A 15098-nucleotide genomic window follows, 5' to 3' on the forward strand; every position below is an offset into this window, starting at 1 on the left:
TGATTGCAGAGTGTTATGTCCTTCCCACTAATCCGTGGAGCGTATAATCTCGAAAACTATCAACGTAACGAAACATTTGGGAACCATCATTATTTTCTAATTTTATGGTGTTTTTGGTCTTGAACAATGTTTTCATTTTTACTCTTCCAGTCTTTCAGTAAAGTAACTGAGATTTAACACAGAATCACGTGTTTGGCCACCAGACCTAGTCGAAAACTAAACAACGCCTTCACACTATTTAAATCTTATTATAGGGTTTCTGGCTGAATGTGCTTTATAATAAAGTTTCATTGCACTCGCAACATGAACAGACTTATTTATCATAATGTCTGCTGACTCTGACATTTCTACACTTTGTGTAGTAGCTTTTTATAAAAAAAAAGTAGAAAATGTAGTCGACATAGAAACACCCTCGAGATTTCAAAGAAAATGTTCTTTGCTTCAGAGTATGATGTTATCAAACCTTTACTGTGCATGTATCTATTTTTGGGAAGCTATTCTATTACCAATTTAGTATTTTCAATAAAGACTCATTCATTCGTCCGATATTTAGCGATTGAGTTTACAGTCAATTTTAGTGCATACACGGAGTTATCGTGTTATCATAACGGATGATATTACATATTCATATAGAAAATTTCTACATACACATATTTGCATAATGTATTGTTTAAATTTTTCCGACACGTAGATCGTAAATATCACTTACTACTAATGAACATTTTGTGTGCAGAAATGGAATGGAACATTTAAAATTATGCGCACGGAGAAAAAAAATTCTAGTTACTCTTACTATACATTCTAATTATTTTCATTTTTCACGACAACCGAGAAATATAATCCTGGGTATAACGCGAAAATTAGTTTTTCAACTGTAATTCGAAAATCCAGTACGGGTCACTCTTCTTATTTAATCTGTATGGTCACTTTTACTATACCATTACAGAAAAAACCATCAACTTTGGGGTGAATTCGTACGCTCAACTTTTTCCTTATGGGGATTCAGCATTATCTATGTTGGCGGTACAAATTCACCTCCAAGTTGAGGTTTTTTTTCCGTCAAGGTATTTTTTTTTTTTTGTTACCATTGCAATAATTTTCCGTAGGTCCAACAATAAAAGAATGTTATTACCTTATTTAACTGAAAAAAATTGGTCAACTAAACAGTCAAATTTAATGTTCCATTAACTAACTTTTCAATATATTTGACTAAAAATGTAGATTTGTATTCTAGAATAGTAAAACTTCAGGACAGTGTCTGATACACCCTGTATGTATGCGGAGGGTTAAAAATGTAGATCTAGTTTTTCAATCTGTTAAATTCACTGCAATTGCTTGGGTGCTGTACCGAGAATTCTTCATATAAGCTGGCCACCTCAAGTTTCAACTTTCAAACGCGCCTTACGAAGGTTAACTAGACTTTTAGATCGTTTTGAGCTTAAGCAGATCTAAAATAGTTTATGTATTGATTCGGGAAGGCCTTTCAAACTTTTATTGTTTACCGATTACTCGTTATAATGACATAATTTCAATTCCTGACTTGACTCGGTAGATTTAACAGCTCATTTCTCGTACCGAGTAAATTGGCTCCCCTTCCTTGCAGATGGAAATATGGCTGCAGTACGATTTTGCCGATCAATGGATTTCAATTATTTTGCGTGTGCGCAGTCAGTCACTCAGTTGGGCAAGTTTCGTAATTTCCTGTCCCGACGCTACGCGTAGTGAATTAACAATAGTAGACATAATAGTACAACCATTTCTTTCCTCCACGTGTATACACTTACATACATCTATTTCTGCATACAAAATATCAGTACTCTATCAGCACACTTTTATTGCACTCATTGCCTGTCTGTTTTGTACAAATACACAGTTTGCACAACACCGGACGTCTCTTCCCCTTCTATTCCATCCGGAGAATCAGTAGCGACGCTTCATAGCAACGATGTAATTGAATTTTTGAAAAGCGAGCCCATCGTTGAACCCTTAACCGTACGAGACGAGCCAAAACTCCCAGAAGAACCAAAATCCGTTGAACCCGACGTCGAGGCAAAATCTGTCGTGGGAAAATCCCAACCGGAAGAAAAAATCCCAACGGAATTTGCTGCCGAAGAACTTAAAGTCACTACTCAAACGGTTCAGTCATCTCCAGTTTCGACCAAAGTCCCGTTACCCGAAAGTGCAGAAACGAAACCACTAACAAAAAAAACGGTTGAAGTTCTTCAAACTTCTCCGGCTTTACCAAAAGTTGAGCCACCTGAAAATATTGAACCGGTATTATCGAAGCCAGAAACAGCTACCAGTGAAATCCTGATTCAACCTTCCTCAATTTTCTCCGAAGGCCAGTCACCTGCAGAAAAAATAATGACTGGTCAAGTATCTTCTTCAGCTGCATCGGAAGTTGAGCCATTTGCAAATATTGAACCTGTACCACCATCAAATCCAGAAACAGCTACCAGTGAATTCCCTAAACCTTCTTCAATTTCACTACATGCAAAGAAAGAAACTGATCCTGTCAGTGAGACGAAGCTCGAGGAATTTGTCAGCACTTTTGAAGTGCCGAAAAGCGTTGTAAAAGAGTCGTCAGCGGTCTTGGAGGCAGAAACAACTGAATCGAAAGCAAAACCATCCGCCGCATTAGCCGTTTCGGGTACAAGTTTAATATCTGGAACTGAACTCGGTACGGAAAGCGCCACGAGTGAGCTGACTGAACTTATTTTAGACAGCAGCTCAGTTCCGATTCAAGTCGCGGAGTCCGTGCTGCAATCCGAACCGAAGGAATCGGTGTCGGAAGATCAGAGGCCGGTAACCGAAGAGGCGATTTCATCTGTAGTTGCACCGGTGCTCGAAACGGCGACTGCTGTATCGGAAACTGTAGCGGAAGCAAAAGCCGCTGAAGAGTCGAAGGCGGCGGGAAATTCGTTTCGTAATGGCGTCGGCTCTGCGATAACTCCTCTGGAAATTCCTGCTCAGATACCTGAACCGGAAATTCCTGCTGATATACCAGAACCGAAAATTCCTGCTGATATACCAGAACCGGAAATCCCTGCACCGGTAAAAATCGAACCCCTGGCTGCTGCTGCGCAGGAGGCTGAGATCTCCGGAGAAGAGTCTTCGAAATCCGCCTCACTCACGCCACCCGATTCGCCAGGCACAACGGTCCCTGTTCGACCGATCAGAACAAAGGACTCGAGGATCCCGACAACACCGATTGTGACCGAAGCCACGCCCCCAAACAGTCCACCAATTGGTGGTGTGGAAAGCCTGGAGGATCAGCCACTGAAATCGGTTAAGAAGGTGGTGAAAAAAGTTGTCAAGAAGGCGCCTGCGGATGTTGAAGGCGCCGAAGGAGCGGCGGACAGCGAAACTGTGGGAAAGAAGGTAGTCAAGAAGGTGGTAAAGAAGATTGTGAAGAAACCGAAGGAGGAAACTGATGATGGTGCAGAAACTTCAAGCGCTGCAACTGAGAAACCGAAAAAGACGGTAAAGATGGTGAAGAAGGTCGTGAAACCGTCGGAATCCCTCGAGGTGGATGCTTCGATACCGGACACACCGCCTGTCGGCGAAGTTCCAGTCCCGCCGAGACGAAAAACCAAGACTACGACAACGACTACGACGAAAACGACAACGACGAGCGGCAAAAGCCCCGCGGCTGAAGAAGCAGCGAAACCCTCCGAGTCTAAGTCATAATACTACGAGGGCAGCGAATTGACAATAATCATTAATATTATAACTATTATTATTATTATTATTATTATTATTATTATTATTGATATTATTAATATTATTATTGCTACTACTTTTCCTACTACTATTAGGTTGCTGCGCAGTGTTCGAAATTCGAATAATTTTACAACACAACAGATTTTTAGAGTACGCATATTTCACTTTATCAGTCATTTCTTTTCATGTTTTTTGATTTCGTATCTTGCATCTAGCGATTTTCTATCCCATATTGCGATTATCAGATATTTGGTATAATGTATATTTCTCTAGCAATCGTTGCATTATCGTATTGCGGCCTTACACACCGCCGCGCGCCGTATCGTTATTTATAAATCATGATTATATCATTTTTCTTTCCTTCTCTCATTTTCTCGTTATTTAGACGAAACACTTTCACGTTTGTCATATTACCCATATTGAAGGTAGTGTTTGCTTTTCTGTATTACCAAACCTTTATCTGAGCATTTTTTAGGTATAGTATCTATTTGAGTTATATCAATTATTATTTTTTTATTAACTATGTATATTTATAATCTAGTGAATGTTTTTTGCATACCAGATTCAGTTTCTATTTAGATCTGCGTACAAGCCTTAAGATAGCAGCGTTGTTTGACATTTTCATTAACCCCTTATCATAGATGTATAGGTTTTGAAGACAGGACCGGCAGATGAGGTTCTTGCATGATTTTCAATTGCGGTATGTAAAAATTACGACGGTTGATAGATCCAATAATGTCAGAAGAATTCATTTGAAAATTCGTATCTCAAAGACAGTTAATTGCAAATGATCTATATATTTTTCAAATGTTATCGCCCACGTTATGTGACGTCGTAATTCTTCACACACCAATTTAAAAAACGTTGAGCCCGAGGGTCATCATTTTGTATGTAAAAAAAAATTATAACTGATGCATTACATTTATTGAATACATGTATTTTGACGCAATTTGATCGTTTTTTTTCTTCTCGGCTTTGAATCGATGTTGCTATAGCCATTGTGTTTGCACGTCCACGATTGAAATGGCATATCAATCCTCTGAATGTTGTATTAGAAAATAAAGAAGGTTTGGATTGACTTTCGTGAATGATAAAAACTTCAACATAGAAGAATTTAAAAAAATAAAGTAAAAACTATATAGTGGTGAACAGTGTCGATCGATAATAATATAAATCAATTTATCAAGTGAGATGAGCTTTATAGTTGTGCCTAAACCAAAATTGAAGCTCGAGTGATATGGTTAATATAATATTATATGAATGTGAGTGTTCACTTACGGAGTATTTACATAAAAAGTCAACGTTACAAATTTGTGTGAGAATTAATGAATTTGTAAAATTAATGGCAATTATTTCTCACTTTATTGGCGGGTAATTCAATAAAAAGTGATATTTTCATTTTTCCATTGCTCGATTGCAAATTCAGAATATGCCTGCGTACCGTCGTAAACTGTGTTGATAGGATTCGTACAGAAGAATGCACTCGTTTTGAATGTAATAAAACAAGTATGTGAATATCTACAACGTTCGATGAGAAAGAAGATTGTTAATATAATATAAATGACGTTACAAACAAAGTTTGCAAAAAATTGGAATCAGGTGCAGCAATTGCTGCAGACTTTCCCCCTTGTGTTGCTTCAGTGTCGATTTTATTGTCTGGTTGAATTACGGTGTGTTTCTTTTTTTTTTGTTTTTAATCAAACCGCAAAATTTTCGACATATTTCATTTCAGTTCTCAGAATGTGTAACCATGACGTTAGTTATAGCAGGCAATGCCTAATTACAAGTCTCAAGTTGCGCGATTTACAACATACAGACTGTAATGAAACGCGTTGTTGTTAAACACTTGTCAAAATCAGAACCTGTATGCGTGTTATTTTTATATCAATTTCCATCGCATCGTCAGCGGAAAATTTACAGAAAAATGGTACTGAGGCAAACAGCTTATAACGGGTCGAGCTGATTATTGTAATAACCTGTATACGAACCCGCAAAATTTTTAATAATCATCAATTCCTGGTTGGTTCAAAAAGCTCTATCTGTGTAATGTGATAAGTAATTTTTAGATATTTCTTCGTCTCCTAGGCAAACGTATGGTTTTGGATCTATCCTCAGACCATATAACGTCACGTAAGTTTGCAGAATATTAAGAAAAATTCGTTAAAATAAAAGCAGACCGCGTAACTATGGTAGATCATAAATCCCGAGGGTTCAGAACATCTTGAAGAATGAGGGTCTATATTCGTCAAACTCGGCGTAGATGGCGCCAATGTTCTAGGATCCTGCTAGCGTAAAATCAAATTATCTATAATTTTTGCGACAGTAAATACAACAGTTTAGTAATTAAAAAATAACTTTAAAAAATGTCCCAAAAAATATTTGTTCGACACATGCACGGAAAGAGGTATACGACAGGTTGCAATAAAATGAGGTTATGTTGGCCAGTTATGCATGTATATGATATCCTTTGACTGAAGATACGTAAAGAGTGCCAGCTTTATGGCAAGGATACGTTTTATAGGGCTTTTCGTAATCGAAAATGGCCGACATAAATTCATCGTCAAGCAGCGTCCTCTGCGTCCTTTGGCGTCCTGCCCTACATGCGCAACTCAATCCGGTAAGCGATCGGTAAGTAAATAGACTGAAATTTTCACATAACTCCTGCCCGGACGCCGTATACTTTTCAAATACGCTAATTCATTTGGGCCATATTCCGCAATGTCAATCTAACTCCATCGGATCGACAAACATAATGTTATCCAAATAGATACACAATAATCATATGCACCTGGATTACCGTTAACAGAGTTAGAAACCTTTTCTTGATAAAAAGGATGGGAGATATAGTCGAAAAAGTTGATCAAAGGATGGAAATATAATTCCTATAGGTATATACTTTATGTAATTTCTGTACATATGTTTAATACTTGACTTGTACTGTTAAGTGAAGATATTATAATAATATGTATGTTCAGTCAACGCTTATATCTTCATTTCGAAGGAAGACGCAGCTGACATATAAAAATAATTTCTTAACTGACGTTGGATTTCCGTGGTTTTTTAAAAATGCAGTTTATTTGCAGCGGAAAACTCAGACCTTTCTACACAAAAATACTAATTGGAAATATTTTTGGAAATTAGGTAAGACTCGATTGTTACTAATGTTCGAGTCCATGCTGTAACAACCCCCGACGAACTTTAGGCAATCATTATCACAAAAGTAACTTTAAAAAACTTAAGATGATCAAGCTTCTTTTTTCAACTTCTACGCATATTACCTGGCTAGATTGTGACTCTGTCCACTGAGCCCCGAAACACAAGATTGTACAGAACTTGATTATCAAGTGGCCCAGATTATAATTAGTCATATCTGTCCACTTTATTATACATTTATGGCTGTGCTCGTGTTGATTGTTAGGAATTTCGAGTTTGAGAATATGTATTTTCGACAAAGTCGATACTATTTTAGCACTTTCCCGGTAACCCCTAATAATAATATTACCCATAGGATACAATTGTGTAGTAATACTATACATAGGATCTCCGAAACTAACGACTGATATTACCTATAGATGGATTTTCCGGATTCTTTATAATCAAATTCTCATCAATTACAAAACTCTACAAAAAAATTTGCTGTCTTCGTCCTAAAATTTATTTTATGATTTTTCTATTCATTATGCTCCAAAATAAAGGAAAAGTACCCTCATTCCATATAAAGTTTGGTTTTGTAGTAGTTTTGATAATAATGCATTTTTTTGAGTTATCGGAGAAATATTGAATAGTTCTGGTATATTTAAAAATACCGTAAAAACAAAGTTGGAATAGTTTTAAAGAAGTAGTCTCTAGATTTTTAGGGAATAACAAAGTTGAAAATTACCAAGAGCTAGTTGAAAACATGTTAAAAAACTTTAAAACCATGGGTTGCAGAATGTCTCTAAAAGTAAATATGCTGCATGCTCATTTAGATAAATTTTAAAACAACATTGGGGCGCACTCAGAAGAACAAGGAAAACGTTTTCATCAAGATATTATGAACTTCGAACAACGTTATCAAGGCAAATACAACAAAAATATGATCGGGGACTGCATTTGGGGTTTAGTGAGAGAAAGTACTTATGAACATGAAAGAAAAAGTAATAGGGTTCACCTTTAAACTTTTTTCCACTATTTTGCAATTTAATATGACAGTAAAAGTTGATAAAAATTCCATATAAATATATTTGTTTCGAGTTATCGATGAATAAAAATTTTAACTATGGATTTTCTAAAATACTATTCAACCGTTGTCCTGGATACAAAAGCAAACTTTTTCATTCAATTTCAACATATATATTTTTTTTCGTCTAACTATCGATAAATCTATCGAAATTTCATACCCTCTTCCCAAAGTCAAAATTCGTCTTCACCTGTGTTACCCACGATAACTCTGTTAAAAAATACAAATGAAAGGTTGTAAGACTTTTCGGAAGCTTCAAGAGTATTCTGTTTTCAACAATCCATTGGTCTTTTTTGAGACAAGATTCTGATCTATCGAAGTATTTCTAAAGATTTCCGCAAAACAGACAAGAGGTTTGATTAGCCGAAACAGACGGTCTGGTTAGCACAATCACATAAGTACATACACTGACAAAAAATGGTTCGAGTCCAACATGATATTCGCCTTAACATTCATTGCTTCGATTATTAATGGTATTGATGAATAAAAAACATTCTTAATTTTTTCAATCGACAGCTGTTTTTGCTTTGAATTATTAAAGTGAATACCTATTTGGACTGAACATTCTATAGCTCTCAGTACATTTGTTAAAAAATTGGTTTTATTGCCCTGAAACAGAAAATAATACAATTAGTCAATAGAGTATTTCTGTACATTTCAGATATATTTCATAAATACTTACGCCAAGATTCTCCACTATCAGTATAAACTACCGAAATGATCGTTCCTACGCGATGAGCGCCGAGTTCTAAATGCCACGCCTTCTCTCATAACTGAAAGGTATCAAGTCCACGCGCAAAAGGCGCCATTGAACTTAAAAACTTTACTATTCGTAAAAAAATTGCCTGAAAAGCTGAAAGATCAGCACATCGAGTGCGTAACTCTTGTATATACTGTATGCAAATTCGACGCGCATAAATACGTGTCCGATTCCCGTTATTAATTTACGCGCCAAAAGCTGCGTCCAATTCTCTTGATTAATTTACGCGCAATAAGGCGCGACAGATTAAACTGTCAAAAATTTTATATTATCTGGGACTTGCCCCGAAAATTCTGAAGAAACCCAATCCACATCTGTATCCTTCTGAATTAGATACATTGCTATGCGGATTCTTGTTCTCAGATTACAAAACGAATCGAAATCGGGAGGGAGGTTGGAGGGCATGCATTATTGTATAACGTGACGGTTGGTGGTCCTCTTCGACGCGAAATCTTCGAGCTCAGCATCTCTCCCCATCTAGCGTACCACGCAACGCGATAGATGATCCAGAGATGCGTTTTGCCCATTCAGACGGTCACAGAGCTCAATTGAATGGAATAATGATCGGTAATGACTAAATAATTGAATTGAATATCGATTGAAAAATGGTTGCAGAGTGACAAGAAATGGGAAATTCAATGTCGTTAATATTTAAATGTTTACAAATGGTTCGAAGACTTGGATACGGAGTCCTTTGGGAAAAACACTGTGGATTACAAAAGTTCGTAACATCACGGTACATCGCAACCTTCCTACCCTTGCCTGTTTCACAACGGAAAAGAGAAACTCACACACATGTATAAACCCTTCGACGGATCCTAAAACGTCCACCTACCTACCTAGTTATCTATATTCGATCTAAACGATTCTCCATTTTTTCCAACATCATTCTTCATCATTTTCGCCGTGGTCACTGACTTACATTTTGTTGGTTACTTATTGGAAGCAAAATGTTTTTGTGTCATAGTCTGCCTACTCAGAATCAAGTATCGTTGTTCCCACCAACTCTAATATTTTATATATTATTTTAGTAAATGTTAGCATACTATAGGTATATTAACCTTTTATAAAATTGGTTAGCAACATCCTGTATGCCAATTAGCATTTTCTAAGCGAGCTAAGCCTGCAGTCGATCATTACTTGTTGGCTGTTAAAAGATTGAAAATGATATATAATATAAGATGCAGTTTGATTACGTTATGTTATGCCAGACTTTAGGATTTTATCGATTTAACAATAATGTGCATAATTGAATACGTTTAAACTTCAGGTAAACCCACCACTTAAACGACATCATCGGTAAATTCAAACGTAGATTATTACATCGGTTACGATACACAATATAATCTCGCGAGTAAGCGTTGTTACCTGTCACGATGTTCATTCCACTTTTAGCAGCATGGAAAATTTCTAACTTTAAGTAAGTTACGGTAAATTAAATTGCGAAAAAAAAAAATTATCCGACTGAAAGTCAAGCACGCTGCAATTGCGAATGAGCCTATCCATGGCATGCAGTTAAGAAATCGAAGATTTGTGGAACAATTATTACCGCCACGCCACGTGACAGAGGAATCCTAGGGAAATACCCGTCACCTAAATACGTGCAATCTCACTAACGTTGCTGAGAAATGAAAAAATTACTTGGAAGTCACTGCTTAAATCTGTAAAAAACAAAACAGAACACGAATTAATTTACCAAATTGGCTTTTCAGTTTGAAAATTAATTATTACTGTTTAGTTTCATATTCATTGCATGTTATGCAAGAACAAAAGTTCGGCTTTATATGTAACACCTTGAATATCAATCAATGATCAAAATAAGCATTGTTACCTCGAGTCTGGGCTGCTCCACACTTTTACATGTAGTAGGTCTTGTAGCATCTCAGGTTTATTGGTGAAGCGACGCACTTTTTACACAATTCAGATCTTCACTAATCTCTTATAATCCAAAAATCCACACCGCAATAACACTCGATTCTATAAACACTTTTTGTGCTGTAGCTGTCTGTTTGAACCGACTGAATAAACTTGCTGACAATGCAACTGCGCATTTGCGGAAAATCACCTAAAAAATAATAATATTAACACTCGACGCACAGAGACAAAAATGTCTATCAGTGAAATCTGAAGTTACGCAAAACAATGAAAACTCGGGACACGAAATTAACCTTCAACTTTCGCAGCATGTTTTTATTTCAGAAGCTCCGTTTTTCTTGAGGCTTCACGCTGCTCCTCGTATATTATTCATAAATAAGTAATTGGGTATTTGCATGATTTTTATATTTCTTAACTTTTGATGTTTTTCGATTCTATAAATTTTTTTAGAATTTTTGAAAAAAAAATATTTTGTTTTTGTTTATAAATATTTAAATAATTTAATAAATAAAAGTGGTCCTAAATCACATAAAAGTCACGTGACATAAAACGGAATGTGATTGGTTTGACGTCATTGTGCTGCTACTGGCGCGTTTATTTGAATCCACAAAGAGTAATGTACAATATTTTCTAGCGCTAAAAAAATTTTAAGGAAGTTTTTTAAACTTTAAGTTTGATACATTGTATAATTAATGTCAGACTTCGGTGAAAATAATTAAAATAGAAATCAATTTTTGTGTGGTGTTTTTTTTTTTTTAACTCACACGGATAATTGTGTGGAGGTTATGATCACGTCAATGTTATTATACTAAGAATGTTAAGCAAGCATTAGTTTGAGTATTTTTACAAGTTGGTACTATACACCAACAAAAATCGTTTTTTAATGACATATTAAATAATTTAATAACTGTAGTTTATAATAAACAGCACTATCAGACGTTCTTTTCATCAATCACAACACAGAGCAACAGCTGATTACACGTACGGCGTGCTTACAGGAGAACTTGGCGCTAAAAATTTCAAAAAAATTCAGCATTGTGACGTCACATACGCGAGATGGAGCTACTTATTCATTTAAATATTGCCTTTTTTTTATTTATTAAATTATTTAAATACTTATAAACAAAAACAAGATATTTTTTTTTCAAAAATTCTGAAAAAATTTATAGAATCGAAAAACATCAAAAGTTAAGAAATATAAAAATCATGCAAATACCCAATTGTGGAAATACACTGATGGAACAACGTGACATAACCTGCACAACGCGGTCTGAATGTTGAACTGATAGTGAGAGAGGACGTGAACGATCTCACTCCGATTACACGATGACGACTGATGCCGTACGGCGCTCAGAAGAGATTTAAATCAGTTCTCTGAAGGACGGAAGATTATAATTCTCCTGATAATTCCACTCGATGGGTACGACAGAAAGGGCGGGAAAATTATTATCTTCTGCCCTCTAGAAAACCGATTCGAATCCATTCACGGGACGCTTACACCGTTCAACGGCTTGCGTCGCTAGTCAGACTCGAAACAGTTACACTGGCCTCCAAAATTTGATTGAAACTAGCTGTTGTAGATTATAAGTTAATGTTGCTTATGGAAATTATTGGAAGCGATATTAATAATTAAATGCAATGAAGTATGCTTCGGATTCCTGTTTGATAATCGGAGTCGGATTTATTCGGATTGAACTCGAAGTTGCACGGATTGAAATGGTTTAAAAACCTGCTTCAGATTAATTCGGATGATCTCGTATTGGGGCGAAGAGATATTTCGCATTTGCTCGTACAGCTTCGGATTAAGCCGGATTGACTTATTTACCCGAAATCTTCACCAACAAGAACCAACAGCACAGACATTACAAAAGAAATCTTTCATTATTCGGCTGTAACTCTCGATACGTTGCTCGCAGCGTATTCGGGCTGCGTCCAATCAATTCTTCTCGCAAAGTTACGTCGTCATAGTGATATATCGATATGAAAAAAAAACAGATAAATTCATGTAGGTATTACACATTTTATCCCAGGTTACGTACAATAGTAACAATACAATATTACACATTTTGTATCTTGCATAGGTGCATTGCACCTGTACGCAGGCCGGAACTTAAACTGCGCCTATAAAACTACAATAATAATCAACTCATACAACATTGTTTATATTCTGCTTAGTTCAATGTATATCGCAGTTTTGTTTCCCGTATATAGTAGTCAGATTTCCTATTATAATGTTTATCATTGTGTTACATTTTTTTTTTTTCTAAACTCCAATTCTGTTGGAAATATTATATTCATTATATGAGTTGATATAATAATATAATATATATTGGTATAATATATCATTATTAGTCAAATGTATCAGTATAGCATACTATACTATTCGGAAACTTGGTAAAGTAGTATACACTGACTCCTGAACACTTGTACTAGGACTAAGGCATATTTAATAAACTGGAACTGAAACTTTGTAGATATGAGTTTGTGCTTTTTTTGCCCCACCTCTTTAAAATCCGGGCGTAAATTGACGTTTTTCAGCTGTGAGTTTCGATTGGTTGCTCGCAACGCGTCCAGACTATGCGCAATGGATCCTCTGGCAAAATTACATCGATATAGGGTATGAATGAATCGATTCCAGCACTTTTCAAAATCCGCCAAGAATGGACCGAAAAAATCCAAAGGGGCGAGCCTTACTTTTTTCTGATTTTTGGAGGTCGGAAACTTTTCGCCTCAGATTCGTTTTGCTCGACCCTTTTCCCACTAATTGGAACCTCAGGGATGCAACATCAAAAAGAGCGTATGGTAAGAAATTACGAGACCTTTACTCTTCTGGTACATGGTGTTTATTAAAAAAATCTGTACCAAATTCAAGAACATGTCCACGACATGTTCAGAGGTTGTCAAGAACATTCAGGAAAAATAATAATACACGAATGTAGAGAGCAGAAGGCACTGTACATAATCGGCGCGACGTACGAGATATTCGTTATTTTTAATAGAACCTGTTACTAGGGAAAAACGAAAAACGCGATTCGAGGTGGGAATCCACTCAAATTTTTTTTTAAATAGTTACTCAGTGAACGCAAATAAATATATCGTTCGCAGTCAAGCTTAAAAATAAGTATATTTCCGGGTCTTTTTCAGGACCTCCAGGATTTCTAGGACCACCTTAAATTATGTAGTAAAGCTATGCGCGAGAGTCGTTTAATATCCTGTCCGAGGGAAGCAAGATCTTCGTTTTGTCCATGTTTTCTGGTCTGTCGTTGAGTCATGTACAGTTTTGTCAAATGATTGTCTCCGTATCTCAATATCGCAGAACTAAGCTTATCATAGTCAGAAAATTCATCTTTAGACAGAAAAGATAAAACATCTATTACTCTCGGCTTACTAAGGGGGGGTAGTTTCTACTCCTGTAATAGAGGAACAGACTTTATGTCCTCTAATCGGGGCACTAGGTCATCATAAACTTTGGGCGGGGGGGTCCGTTCTTGGAGCCGGAACAGGAGAGGTGTGAGACGTCGGCACAGGGGAAACTCGAGGAGTGTAGGTAGGTTCTCCGGAATCGTTCGATGGTTTCGCTAGCTGAAGGGTTGTCACGGTGCGGTGGTCCAGAACACATCCTACAATTGTTTCCGAGCGCATCTGAGCCTCGCGGTCCGGACTGTGCTATTCCTGCTGGGCTTGAAGCAGTTGGAGGGGCTGTTGTTGGTGTTAGAGCGGCAGCTTTTTATTGTCCCTCAGCAGCCTCTGAAAGCCGCAGTTGTTGATTTGCAGCTTCTTGTTGTTGTTCAATCAGGGTGTCCAGCGATATCAGAATTCAAAATTCCCGTACATTCCCCGTTCTTTTTTTTAAAACTCCCGTATATCCAAGTATGATGGTTTCTATGACGTTTGTGCGTTATCATGACATAATTAACATTGAACATCGTCATATTCGACGATCTGTAGAACAGATGAATTCGGGCAGAGTCAAAGATGTAGAAAAACCTGCAAATAAGAGCGTCACGATAGCGAATTTGCAAATGAATGAAAATATATTTCTTAGAATTCCGAAGTACAGAAAAGTCAAAACGACAGGTAAAGTATAGAAAATCAGATTGTAGAACCCTCACAATCCCGATGTATTCTTATTTGTTATAACAATTTTATATTATAGCTCTCTATACTGTAACCTTCCTACATTTCGACTTTATGTTACAAACAACAGCCTGCAATTTTTCGTAAGAAAAAAACGAAAGGAGGTTTGCTATCAAGTAATATTCATAGATGTATGAAGTGGTACGACGAAACAAAATTTTAAGTGCCACCTTTTCTTCAAGATCGGCAGTAGTTTGTATAAGAACGAGTTTTTTGCTCTGCCAGACTCAAAATTCCAGTCTTATTTTCGAAATTCTCTGATTTTCCCTTATAAGAAATTCCCCGAGTTTTCTCGGTTTTCCAGGTTTTCCTTGTGCGTACGAGCATCAATTTTCGAAGTAAAGTTCTCCATTGACTAGGTTTCCTTATTTTCGAGCCAAAAAC

At 36.6% G+C, this 15098-nt stretch overlaps 1 protein-coding gene across 2 annotated transcripts in view; it reads left to right on the top strand.

Moving 5' to 3' along the window:
• The window catches only part of Gyg (glycogenin 1), a 36690-nt gene extending 31569 nt beyond the window's left edge, over window positions 1-5121 (top strand). For both annotated transcript variants that reach the window (XM_046629670.2, XM_046629671.2), the window contains one exon: window positions 1874-5121. In XM_046629670.2, coding sequence (XP_046485626.1) covers window positions 1874-3690 — 1817 coding nt within the window. In that variant the 3' untranslated portion in view covers window positions 3691-5121. The remainder of the gene's footprint in view (window positions 1-1873) is intronic.
• Window positions 5122-15098: the final 9977 nt, after the last annotated feature.

The sequence above is a fragment of the Neodiprion pinetum genome, chromosome 5 (assembly GCF_021155775.2).
Source record: "Neodiprion pinetum isolate iyNeoPine1 chromosome 5, iyNeoPine1.2, whole genome shotgun sequence".
NCBI lineage: Eukaryota > Metazoa > Arthropoda > Insecta > Hymenoptera > Diprionidae > Neodiprion > Neodiprion pinetum.